Source organism: Spermophilus citellus (assembly GCF_964194105.1).
Source record: "Spermophilus citellus genome assembly, chromosome: 17".
Classification (NCBI taxonomy): domain Eukaryota; kingdom Metazoa; phylum Chordata; class Mammalia; order Rodentia; family Sciuridae; genus Spermophilus; species Spermophilus citellus.
In genome coordinates this window covers 67,271,559-67,285,645 of record NC_138199.1, presented here as the reverse complement: position 1 = coordinate 67,285,645, position 14,087 = coordinate 67,271,559, and the positions used below count along the sequence as shown (strand labels likewise).

The 14,087-nt window shown below is 38.0% G+C and overlaps 1 protein-coding gene across 1 annotated transcript in view; it reads left to right on the top strand.

The window, feature by feature from the left end:
• The window catches only part of LOC308636447 (ABC-type organic anion transporter ABCA8-like), a 59,714-nt gene that overhangs the window by 24,061 nt on the left and 21,566 nt on the right, over window positions 1-14,087 (top strand). Inside the window, 7 exon segments of the mRNA XM_081271925.1 lie at window positions 1,494-1,613; window positions 7,186-7,384; window positions 8,598-8,739; window positions 8,743-8,772; window positions 9,891-10,016; window positions 10,776-10,913; window positions 12,982-13,089. Coding sequence (XP_081128051.1) covers window positions 1,494-1,613; window positions 7,186-7,384; window positions 8,598-8,739; window positions 8,743-8,772; window positions 9,891-10,016; window positions 10,776-10,913; window positions 12,982-13,089 — 863 coding nt within the window.

Sequence of the window (14,087 nt, the reverse complement as noted above, 5' to 3'; positions counted from 1 at the left end):
AAATTAGTATATAAATAATATTCATAATAAAAATAATGGTAACTTTTATAACTAACATTCATTGAGAACTTATGATGTTGTTCAGATATTTAAATGTAATCAAATCAATAGTCAAATAAAAACTGCCTATAGTGGGAAATATTATTATATTCTGATAGTAATGCTTGTGCATTTTAGAGAGCTTCTTTTAATTCTGTTCCTCTGGTGGTATATAGCAGAACATTCTAGTAATCATAACTGTACATGAACACAAATGTTTGAAACCTCTAGCTTAACTATGTTAATTAGCCCCATGATATAACTATTTCTCTTGGCCAGGCCGTTGTGGTAACTTTGAGCTTTCCAGGCTAATGGACAGACGTTTACTAATTCTGTTTATCCTTCTGTTCCATGACCATGAAGGCTGACATTGAGTGGCTGGATCAATTAGCCTTGCCATACGTGTGGTTAACAAAGACACATAATTATTCCACAAAGTCACTCAAATATACATTTTATAACATAAATATTCCTTAGAAGCATTCAGCAAAGTGTTTGTAGACTGCTAATTAGTGTATTGTAAGAGTAATTAAAATATAGGGAAAGTTTGTAATAGTTTTAGGTAAAATGAAGAATAACACATGGTGCTTGTTAGCAGTTCAAATCTCCTTTCTACCTTTCCATGTAAGATATTCCAGCTGAGACTGGACGCTTCTGACATCCTTCTGTCACTGGACTCTCCAGAATGAAGCCTCGGGTCTTCTATAATCACTCTCGTCTTAGAATTGGGTTTTTACTTAAGCTTAATTACCCACTATAATTCAAATCCATGCAGGCAGGGACATTGCTCTTGGCTTTATGAACAATGATTGATGCCATAGTATTTTTAGGTAAATGAACTAAAGAAGGAACGGATACAAAAATTGCTAGAGGGAATCTCTGCTATCATACTTTCCTACTAGCCCAGGAAATTCTAAGTTGATTATTCATTCTCTATTAGAACTCCAGAATTATTTTTCAGAAACAGAAACTAATTTTAAAATGACTTAGATCCTCCATCTGTCCTTTGACAGGTGCTTTGAGAACTGGAGAAGATTTTGAACCATCTACCTAATTCTCAAAAAATATGTTCTTTCTCTTCTGTTGGTAACAGCATGAATGTTTCCCATTTGTATCTCTTATCTGGGGGGATAAAAACATCTTTAAGTAAAAAAGCTTAGCATTGAGAAGCCCAAAATTTCATAATTAACTAAATCAGAAAAATCTAGAATGACGTTATAATAGAAACATAAATGAATATAAACTAATGTTTGACCATGAGAGTAATATTTGGGTGAAATAGAAAATACATGGATTGAAGAATAAGATTATTTATTATGAAATGCTAATTTTAAAAATCTTAGACAAATCTTAAGCATAACTTCATGTAATTTCTTTATTTAATTTGGAAAGATGTCCTTAGTTTGCTCATGGCTTTTGCTGTTTTGATTCACTGCTCTTTTTGTTTTCTTTAGAACTTTACACTGATCTTGATAGCAATCTTGGCCTAGGAATTGAGAATTATGGTGTTTCCATGACAACTTTGAATGAAGTGTTCCTGAAGCTAGAAGGAAAATCAGCGCTCGATGAATCAGGTAAATAAAATGCATGAAAATTTTGTGTGAAAATACTCATGCAGTGCAGTTCATAGTTCGAGAAGACCCTGTTCCAAAGATGTGATTGGGAAACATTGGTTTCCATGACTAATGCATTTCCCAGATAAGCTTATGCAAAGATGAGCTGTGTCTTCTGTCAATATTGCCTTGACTGATTGCATAGCTAGTTTTCCTGCATCCAAGGGTCATTGCCCTCCTCACATCCCAAGATCAATTTCAGATAGAACCTTCTTATCTTCCTGTCTGCACACTCTGTGCATCATTCTGCTGTGTGCTGGCCTCCAGGGTTTCTGAGAAGTCAGCTCTTAAACTTATTGAGGATGTCTTGTTATAATGAGCCATTTTCTCTTGCTGCTTTCAATATTCTCTTTTCTGACTAGCTTTGGACAGCTTGTTCATGTCTTTAGAGCTTTACATTTATCCTACGTGGGGTAGGTTGGGCATCTTGGTGTTTTAGTCAGCTTTTTTTTTTTTTTTTTTTTTTTTGCTTTTGTGACTGAAAGACCCAACCAGAACAACTGTAGAGGAGAAAGAATTATTTAGGGGCTCACAGTTTCAGAGGTCTCAGTGCATCAGTGGCTGGCTCCATTCTTCAGGACTCAAGGTATGGCAGAGGGAACCAGTTCACATAATAATCAGAAAGCAGAGAGAGAGAGGCCTCCACTTGCCAGACACAAATATATACATTATAACCATACACTCAGTGAACCTCTTCCTCCAGCCACACCTCACCTGCCTCCAGTCACCACTCAGTGAATCCCATCAGGGATCAATTCACTGATTAGGTTAAGGCTATAACATAATCATTTCTCCTCCAAACCTTGCATTGTCTCACACGTAAGCTTTTGAGGGACTCCTCACATCTAAACCAAAACACTTGGATATGGAAATTAGTGTTTTTCATCCATTTGGGGAAGTTTTTAGCCTCATTTCTTTCCTTCCTCTCCTCTCCTTCGGACACTGCCATTGTTTATTGGTGACTTGGTAACATCCTACATTTCTCTGGGACTCTTCATTTTCTTTGTTCCTTTTACTTTATGTTCCTTACCCTGACTAATCTCAATTTTTCTTCTGTCATGTTCACCGATTGTTCTATTTGCTGAAATATGTTAAGTTCTGCGGGTGAATTTTTCACTTTCAGTTGGTACAATTTTCAACTCTAAAAATTTTATTGGGTTCTCTTTTATAATGTTTGCATCTTTAATGATGTGTTCAATTTGATGAGACGAGGTTGTCATACATGGTCATTTTAAAAAGCCCCTGCACCTATTCCCTTTCCTCTATTTTACTGATCTTCCTGTTTATGTTTTTTATAAAATTAGTGTCTTGTAGATATACATAATGTGAGATTCACTGTAGTATACTCACATATGTACCTTGGAAAGTCAAGTCAAATTCATTCCACTGTTTTACCTTTATCCTGTCCCTCCTCCCTCCTCCCCCACCTCCTTCTTCTACTCTCCTGATCTTTCTTTTATTTCTTATTACTTTTAATGTGATCATTGTTATAGTTATGTTTAAATCTATCATATTGGTCCCATCTAGTCTTTGCTTTTTTATTCCTTCCTGCCATAATTTTTTATTAGTAGTAAATAACTTGCTTCTTTATTTCCTTTTTAGCTGTGATTTTTTGGTGTGTTATTTTTCATGATCACTAGAAAAATTTTTTTGTATACTATACTCCAGCATTGCTATACTGGTTCACACAAAATATAGCTACCTTTAAATGAACACACTGTAAAGGTAAAATTTCTAAGCTGATTCTAAGCTGCAAAAGTCTGAGTTAAAGTGTAAAAGACTAGGGCATTGTAGAGCTTCTAGATTACAAGGCCTGGGCTAAAAGGTAAAAGTCTATTGTTACAATTCCTCTGCTATCCCCGGAACCTGTAATCTCTGTAAAGTTGTTAGGACAATGCGGGAACTGCCCAGTAAATATCTCCATTGATTCCCTGGTTGTTTAATAGCTAAGGGCTCCAGGTAGCATGGCATGTAAGCATATAGGCCCCAGAACCAATCAGTTTAAATGTGTACCCCATTTAGAAGTGACCAATCACCCCTGCCCAAACTGTTCCCGCCAATGAATGGACTAATCGTGTCTCAGAATTGTTGTTCAATTTTCCCGCGCCTCATGATGATTTGTTCTGATGTATGCAAAGCCCCCCGCCCTCTCCAAAAAGTGTACTCAAGCTCTGCTTGACCTCTGCTCTGGGCTCTGGGCTGCTCTCCCTTCTTGAGTGAGCACGGAGCCCCAGCGCACTGGAACGGATCCCCAATAAATCCCCTTTTGCCAATTGCATGGAGCCAGTCTCTTGTGTGGTCTCTTTCTCCGACGCTCCGCCGGACCCTTACAACAATTATCTCCTCCCTTTTCCTTTTTGATATTTCCTATCATGTGTTGTAATTATATGTGCTTCTCGGTTAATATTATTATACTCTCACCCAAGTCACATACACTTATATATCTGTAAATCAGTATCTTTATTTATAGAGCTATAGATAGATGATTTATTGATAGAAAGAAATGAGAGAGAAAGAGAGAATGAATATAACCGATTGTAATGTTCTCTTTTATTTGCCCATACATTATATCTCTACTGGGCTCCTAACTCTTCCCGCCTGATATTTTATCTAGTATAATTTATGATCAGCCTAAACAGCACCTTCTATCAGTTCTTATTTGGGACTTTTGAATTCTTTGGATCTGTGGGTGCAATTTATACTGAGCAAAAAAAAATTTCCCAAATCAATACCAAATATCATCCCATAGATCAGAAAAACTTAAGAACCTCAAACAATATTTTAAAAAGAAGAAACTATAAAAATTCCTGTAAAATAGTGATAAAAAATCTTAGACATCTGGTGCTGCCCCACAGGCATTAGATTCCCCAGTTAGGTTTTCCAATCTTTGTTTTTCTTTGTGTTAGAAATTGGACAATGTCTAAAAAATAAAAAGGAAAGTAATTGGACAATGTCGGTTTGCCTGTCTTCAAAATCACAGCTGTCTTCTGTTCAGACTGTTCTGAAGCCCAACTATTAAACTCTCCATTCCTGATACTGTATCTTTCATCAGAATGTTTCCATTTGTTCATATTTTAACAGTTTCAGATTCTCTACTGAACTTACTTATTGGCTCACTGATATCCTTCATATTTTCCAGTGGATCCTGGAATAAATCATAAATATTTTTAAACCCATGTGTGTTAAACTCAACATTTGGACCACAATCACTGATGACCCACATCAGTAATGATTTTGACTGTTCTTCTCTTCCCTCTCGGTCACATTTCCTGCTTCTTCTCATGTCTTCTATTTTTTCTTATATCATCGACATATTAAAAAAATAATAATAACACAACAAAACAGTAAAGACTGAAGAAAGCAATGCTCAGAAAATGAGTTGACTCTTTTTTCTGTCAGGATGCTGATACAGATCACTAGATTGGCCTGATCTGTATTTGGCAAGTATGTGGACTTTTGGACAGCTTTTCCTCCTTTCCCACTTCCACATGATTTGAAGGTCAAATCAAATCTTTCCGGCATGACCTTGAGTTACAGCATTGATGCTAAACTCTTCAGATCTCTCTGAGACCTACAGACCTACAGGGATCTCTGAGTTGGTGTGGTGAGAGTGAAATCGAATCACATGGATGCAAACACACAGGTGGGGCTTTTGCTGGGAATTCGGAGAAAGGAGGCAGAGCCAGAATGCAGTGTGGAAATCAGGATTGTGGGGCTGGCTCCTGACAAAGGGAGAAGCTGAGTGTTATTCATGGGAAAGGGTTGCTCGCAGGGGTGGGCTAGAGTTTAGCCGTATTAATTGCCTTTGGGTGCCTTCTAAAGGTGTTTTTCCTTGTCCTGGAGCCAAAATCACCTATCTCCTACTGATGCTGCATTTGCCTGTGGTAAGGATGAGTCCCTGTAGCTTTTAAGAGAAGACAAATCATGCAAATAACAGGTTCAGGGCCCGGGAACTTCCTACTTCGGCGTCTCCTCAGCGGTTTTGTCCTTTGGGTTGTTTATCACTGGCTTTGCTGATGCACCTGGTTTTTGAAGCTGAAAATGTTTAAGGGTGAGTGAGCAAGGCATACACCAAGCTTTTGGAATCTGACAACCTCCAAGTTAGGGTAGGGAAGTAGGGAAAAGCACACATCCTCTTTTTAATGGCTGTTAGGCTATGAAGCTCCAAGAGTGCATCTGCCCTTTTTCAGAACAGGGGTCCTGACTGTTCTCAGCCTCCCCACCAAATCCCCCATCAGCAGAAATTTTCTTGACTTTGTGCATTTTTAAAATTTATTGCATTTTTAAAATTTATTGGTTTATTTATTTAACCACTGGGTACTGAGCCCTACTCTCCACTTAAATCAAACTTTGCCCCAGCTCTCCCTCCACCTTACCACCCTCTACGCAGACTTCAGCATGGTCACTGAAGTGGCCAGCGCTGTACCCAGCAGAGGCCCATGTGTCCTCAGTTACCCCTTCTGTGGGCTGGCTCTTGGTGGACGCTGTAATTCACACAGAGAGGCCCCCACTTGCCTTCATGATGTCTTGCAGGAGGCCCTGGGCACCTCCATGTGGCTCTCTCTGTTTTTCCTTCTGCCCCAGCCTCTGGTGCACTGTTCGCACGCACTTGGTGAAGGGCCCCCTTGGGAAAGAATTGGTAGAGAGTGTGGACTCATTTTGTGACTTGGGTACCACCTAATTCTAGATGGGTACGGTAGCCCACATGTGACCATCAGGGTTTGTTTCATCCTGCTGTTGGCCCTTTGTCCATGCCTTTGGTGGGCTCTCCTTCTGCCCTGTCCCTAGGGAAGAATGCAGACACAGGAATCTTCTCCCCTATGAATGGAATAGCTTCTCTTTTAATGAAAGTTAATCTTTGTAGTTTTCATGGTGCCCTCATCTGTCTAATGGATTAAAAATGACAAATATCTATTATTTAAAACTATTCTTTTAATGTGCTTCTCATCGCTATCTTGTTCAAGATCTTTATGTCAGAGTGTGAATTTTTCTGTGCATTTCTGGGGCTTTGAGTCGGGCTTATTTTAGAATTGCACAGTGGGCAGCATCGTGGGGACCTAGAGATAGCAGAGAATGTGCAAAGGGTAGAAGAGTGCAGCCTCAAACACTGTGCACATTTTAAATCTCTCCAGTAATAATGATTTATAATTGACCCCCAGGCGGATAACTTATCATTCATAGTTCACTCCCTGTGTGTAGCATGTCAATCTGTAGCTTGCTTCTCTAAGTGAACACACAGAAGATGGCTTTCTTTACTAAATTTGCAAATTACACGAGGCACTAAAATGACCTTGCATTTTTAATCTCATCTCTCGAATGTATAGTGCATATTCGAATTATCTAAGAGCTTCTTTCCACTCCTTTTTTGTTCAAAAAACAAATCTTGTAAATATTTCCCTAGCTCAAGGCAGCAGCCAGGAAGGCCATGTCTACAGGAAAAGACTCGAATTACCGTCAAACAAGCTCATGCCATAGGCTCAATATTACACATCTGAAGTGGGATTTAATAAATTGCTTCTTTTGTGGTCTGCAGGTATCAACATTGTAGGAGAAGCACAAGGGGAAAGAGCTGGGGACACAGAAAGACTTGTTGAGATGGAACAAATTCTCTCCTCACTTATGGAGATGAGAAAGACAGTAGAGGGCGTGGCTCTCTGGGGTCGACAGATCTGTGCAATTGCAAAGGTTCGTTTGCTAAAGTTGAAGCAGGAAAGAAAAGCTCTTCTATCATTGTGAGTATCAGAGTGCCACAGAGTTTTCCCTTTAGCTGATGTATAGGAAAATAACTAAGGGGTAAAAATAAGAGGGAATTTTTTTTAAATTTCCTGTGTCTACAACACTGGAAAAAGTATAATATTTATTTAGTCAGTGGTCCTAGTGGTTTTCTATTAGGGGACTAACAGGTCCAGAGACAATTCTAGTGGAAAAGTTGGAATGCTGTGAACTTCCTTGTAATATTTCTTCTCACTCAAATTCTGCACTATGAAAGGTAGCAGACGTGTTAGGAAGTGGTCCTCTTTCCCAGGATCTATCTTAGCGGTTATCCTACTCATTCTTCCCTAGATGTCGAGATTCCCCTCCAGTCAGTATAAGAAGTTCACTCTCCTTCCCTACTCTGTGCACAGCAGACACGGTCCCTGCTCCCAAGACTCACATCATCTCCTTTTGTTTCTTAGCACCCATCATACCTCGGCTGTCAATCAATGCCATGTCTCTGAACACTGTATTTTGCTTTAGGAATAAGGAGGTCGGTAGCCTGCCACACAATTGAATCTCAGTAAATATTTGCTAAAGAAATAAGTAATGAGAATTTGAGAAAGACTTAAGAATAAACCTTCCCTATTAAACTGGAAACACTACATACAGGTCTAGAGAGAGTGAAGTATAAAGAGATGCCCATCATTTTGCTGACTTCAGACAAAATGTAATTATAAATTAAGGATGGGGAAAAGTTTCGAAGAAACAGAATGGCCATATAAGAAGATATTTTGATTTATCTGAATGGAGAATGTAGGAAAATAAAGACTAAAGTATAATTAAAGATTTGAGCCTGGAAACTAAAGAAATCACATCACTCCCAAGTATAAGAAGAGGAGTGGACATGAAGAAAGTCATGGGCGAGGTGATAAGGAATGGCTGGTAGAGGGCAGAGCATTGCTCTGGAGCATGGGAGGCAGGCAGGTTCTGAGCATGAGGGACAAGACACATCCCACGGAGGGGTATGGGCTGCCCAATGGCCAGAGCAGGGGAAGGGACAGGATAAATCTACAGTTTCTCCCCTCCAATTTAGGTGGAAAAAGGACAAAAGACTCAAGAAATGAGGCAGAGAGCTGTGTTTAATTTTCACAATTTCATGACCTCAGTACATTGCAATCTGCTCAGACCCTTCTAAAAATTAGGAAATGACTGTGCATTGATTCACATTGGCAGTTTTATCCCATACAGGTTGTTGATTCTGGTGGTTGGATTTTTCCCTCTCTTTTTGGAGTATATCTTGGTGAAAGTTCATCAAAACAGTTACACTTTGGAACTGTCTCCACATCTGTACTTCCTGGCTCCTGGACAACAGCCACAGGACCCTCTCACTTGATTATTGATCATCAATAACACAGGTAATGATGTGTTTCAAATGTAGTATGGATCCGTGGATTAATACTTTATTCTGAAATTGTTAAATAATATTCTGTAGGAGGGAGACACCACATTTTCTTAGTCACTCATCACAGATGGATAATTTCCCCCATAAATTAGTTATATAAATATTGCTTTTAAAAATGTTAATCTGTACATTTTTTGTGTGAACATAAGTATTCATTTTGGGGGGGGGGGCATCATCCTAGGAATACAGTTGGTGGGTTACAAGATGATTATGTTTAACCTTTTAAGGATGTCCAAACTATTTTTCAAAGTGAAAAACTTCATATTCACACCAGGGTTCTAATTTCCGCATAGGCTTGCCAACATTCACTGTTTCCTGTCTTTTTTATTCCACCCATCACAGAGTGTCTAGCGATACCTTGTGGGTTGTATTGGTGTTTTGCTAAGGCTCCTGGTGTTGAACATCTCTTCTTGTGCTTACTGACCTGTTCAGAAAGAGTTCTTACCAAATTTTAGCAGGTTTGCTTGAATAAATATTTCTTCATTTTCTATATACCCTTGGGACAGTTTCCAGAGATTTTTCTACTAGTTGGGTTTTTCTTTTTAGTAATTTTTATAGTTATTAGTCATTCTTCTGGAGGAGAGGGCTGTGGAGTCTTTCATATAATCACCATTCAACAGGTTGCTTTCCTGTTATCAAGAGGCATTTTGAAATCCAATTAATAATCTTATTGGATTTCAAATAAATTAATCAATAAATCAATAAATTAATCTTATTCAGTAGTAAAATGAGCTTTAGTAAATTTGATGGTTAATTAATTAGTAGGAATTATCTGTCACTAAAACCTCCATTCCAAGATTCTAGGAGAAAACAAAAACAATTTGAAAAACCATATGATATTTTTAAATATTTGTGCATTATCTAAGCACAAGCAAATACTCATACAAAGTGAACTCCTTGAGAAATGCATAGATTCTTAATTCACAGAAGCAGGCATGTTACCAGGTGGAAAATATCCTCACGGTCCATGTTATATATTATAGTAAGTGACATTAAAAGACATTGTAACATAACTACACAAATTGAGATTGATTTTTTTAAGTTTGCAAATATCTGTTAAATTACATCTCAGGGGCGAGCATTCTGAGTTTGTCTATGCCGTGGAGCGCCAGAGCATAGCTGTGGAAGTAGATGCAGCTGGAACTAGAAATGGTATAGATGACCCTTCTTATAATGGAGCCATTATAGTATTTCGTAATGAAAAGGTATGCTGGTCTGCATTTAGTAATTTTACCAAAGGTGTGGGAAGATAACATAATATGAATGTACTCCAGCCTCCAATTTAAAAAGCAAAAATGAAAAACAAGTACTGTTTCATTTACTTGGCAAATTGCATTCCTTGGTATAATACATGATAAATTTATATATCTATCACTATTTACCAACACAAACTGTGTATATTAGCAACATTCATAGTGTAAAAATACCCCTTGTCAAGTGTACATTTATGTGAAAGAATCTGTAGTTTCTCTCAAGGAGCTTTCTAATACATATATCTGGAACTTCTGATTCATTCTTAAACAATAAACACCCAAAACCTGATTCTATCCTTAAGCAAGACACTAGTGTCCTGAAAATCAAATGCATGGTTTGCTTGTTTGTTTACTATATACATGTTTTATTTTATACTAGTATTTGTTTTTATTTCCACAGTGTTTTTTGCTTACAAAGTGTTTGTGAATTTTAAAAAATTATTTGGCACCACATTAAAAACATAATCTTGGGGCTGAAAATGTGACTGAGTGGTAGAGCGTTTGTCTAGCATGTGTGAAGCCCTGGGCTCTATCCCCAGCACTGAGAAAACAACAACAACAACAAAAAAAAAAAAAAAAAACAGAAACAAACAAACAAAAACCCAAAATTTTGAAAAGTGATCTCAAATGAAAGTATTAAATTTGGGCTTCTCTGGGGGAAAAAAAAACCACAAAGATCTTTGGTAATTCATAAACTTGTCTGTGTTTTAGAAATACAACTTTTTATTAGCGTGCAATACCAAAAGACTGAATTGCTTCCCAGTTCTCATGGATGTTGTTAGTAATGGGCTACTTGGAATGCTTACACCATCAGCACATATTCAAACTCAGTGCAGCACATTTTTGAGGGTGAGTATAACTCTTACGGACTCTCCTCCCAGATGGTGCTTTTCAGATCTGGTATCTAATTCTTGGTAAGTGAACCACACTGGTATACATTAACATTTGGATTCATGCTGTTTCTGCAGCTCTGGAAAATTCAATCTACTTTTTTAGAGTTTCAAATGTTTTTAAAATGCAAAGTAGAACTAACAAGACATTTTCCAAAGAAAAAGATGAAACCACAAAAAAGTGAAATTGTGTGGCACTGTGACTAGCAAAAAAAATTAATGTACCAGAAAAACGAGGAGATACTAGAGGAAAGCAGACAGGATGGCCGGCAGGAAGGAAGAAGGGTGACGTTTTCACAACTTTAAGAAATGCTACAAAAGAAGAAAATTCAGGACAAAGTTAAGCGTGGAATTGCACACTGTTGACGTTAGAACTAGGCCAGGTTCTTGTCCAAAGTATTCATTCTTTTGGCCTTCCTTAGACCTACTAGGCAAGCTTTCCCAAATACGGGATGAAAAAATTCCTGTTTCTAAACAAAGGCCCAGGAGACTGCAATGCACACAGCCCGTTAAGTTGGGAAAACAGAGTAACTATGATAGCTTATAATGATTTGTTTACTTCATAAATAATTTCACCCCTTTGGAGATACAGGGATCGTGTATTTCTTAAACACATGTGTATCAATATCTTGTACCTAGGAAAAGGTATAGAACATAATAAGCACTAAATAACTTATTTGTTAAAGACACAAATGGATGCAAGTGGTCCTCAAATTGTTTCCATCTCACACAACTCTAGAGTTTTATGATAACATAGATGGACATTGATCCTTTACCCATTTTTATATAGAATGAACCACATATCCATCATTATTTTCATATGCTCAACAAAAAATTTTGTGTCACCTTCTCATACCATCTCATTAAGTGCTCAGGAAATAAAGATGTCTTTCATTAAGGGTGCTTAAGGAATTTAAAAATTAAAGCCAAAGGTTTTAGTCACACATGGAGCATTAGTTAATTTTAGAATGTGTGCTGTGATGGTTCATTTAACCTTTAATGACTGCGAAGGTCTTCTCAACTTTCTTAAAGCAGGATACCATAATTTAGTAAATTCCCTCTCTAGGGGAATCCTATTTTAACTAGAATGAGTCTAATACCAGCTGGCTAGTTCATCTTGTATTTATGTGCCCCACATATTTACTTTAAACTCTATCTCCAGCAACTCATTTTATTGGGTGTTCAAATTTACCTTCTCGTTGCCCCCAAAGTAGGAGCTACCTGGAGTTTCAGACTGCCATGCCCCTGTCCCACCCAGAGTCAATGGTTTCACACTGAGGCCTGAAGGGGCCCACACTCTGTGTGCACCAGGAGCATGACAGTAAATGTCACTCTCCTGGTTGATTTTGTGGTTAGCAAGAGTCTTTCTGAGGCCCCAGCTGAAGATAACTGGGATGTGGTTATTACCCCCTTCCGTCAAGTGCTCACACAACAACTGTGAGTCGTGAGACTAACATGCACTGACTTCCAAGACAGGTTGCAATTATTCCATCCTTAAAGAGGGTCACGATCAGGAACAGCAATAAATTTTCTCCCATGCTTTCGCTCTCCCTTCTCGTACTTCACCTCTACTTGTGAATCCTCACCCAAGATTGATCTGGTCTCGCAATGTTACTGGGTGACTTCTCACTGGCTGAGGAATATGGTATTTGATTTAGGTAGGCTATCACATTCTAAATAAGACCTATTAGAAAATTCCAAGTGTTGTCTCTGAATTATCACTTATTACTTAGCATCAGAATAAAGTTTAGAATGCTAAGGTAAGGAGAGGGTTAAGGAGAGAGGGTTGCTGCTGCTACTTTCCAATTGTGGGATGTGATTAACGTGTGCATGTTCTTTGAATTGATTTCCTTACCTATAAATTTGAGTATAAAGTCAAAAGATTAAAAGTGAAGCTTCAAAGCTAGAATAATAATGAAAGGACTGAGAATCTCAATAGAAACCTGCACCAGGATTCCATAAAATTGATTAATGTTTTGAAATTTTATTGCAGAAAATGAACTTAGAAATCCCTACTTCAGTTCACTGTGCTCTTTGCTTTTCCATTTGAAATCCTGGAATACACCTTATTCTGGCTGGTTTTGGCATCCAGCTGCCCTCCTTACATAGCCATGAGCAGCATTGATGATTACAAGGTAACAATGAGTAATGAAATTTTCCACTAAATTGTTTAATTCGAGCAGATAATGGTGATATAAGATTCTCCATGAAGATACTTATGCATATATAATTGAGCATTCAATTCAGGCATAAATTCTACTGAATTAAAATAACAGTAAGTTTCATAAGTGGAAATATAAGTATATATAAATAAATGGATAATAGAGAATGATTCTAAAATTCCTAAAGATATACAAAGAACCTTGAATAGACAAAATAACTTTGGAAAAGAAAAAACAAAAGTTAGAACATTTGTGCTTCTGACTTTTAAGTCTCATTACAAAGTTACAGTCATTAAGAACGGGTTATGTTAATTAAGAATAATCACATAGGTATCTGAAATGGAATAATCATTTCAAAAATAAATGCAAAATAACCAGGGGGTGACGAGCAACTTGTGTAGATTGATACAGCAGGAGTGGGAGCCGTTTATTGTAGGACAGGAGGGGTATATATACATTCCACACAGCTTATATTAATTAACATAAACTAGATACAGCAGTCAACCAATAAGGAATCTCCACACTTAATGGCTCACTGGTGTTACTTCACAAACCACTCCCTCTGGCAAAATGCCAGGCGCCATCTTGACTTGTTTACAGACTCTAACACATATATAGTATCATCGGCTGATTTCAGTAAAACTGCCCAGAAGCTCACCTTAGGCTGTTACCCTCTAGTGGTGTTGGGTTTATTGTCTCCGTTCAGCAAAGAATTGAAGAACAGGACACAGAGATAGCAAGCAAGTGGCAGGTTTATTGCAAAAGCTACAGAGACAGACTTCTTCAAGGAGAAGGGGCCCCTGAGCCAGGAATCGAGTGGAGGAGATTTGGGTTGTTCTTTTCATGGTCTCTGGAATTTCCTCCAGTCTCCTCCCCTGTCCACATGCCCCTCGCTGTCATTCATTGTTGCCCCCTCTGTCTATGTGTCTGTTTTAGTTTTTCTATTGGATCCCATGCTTAGGGACACAAGT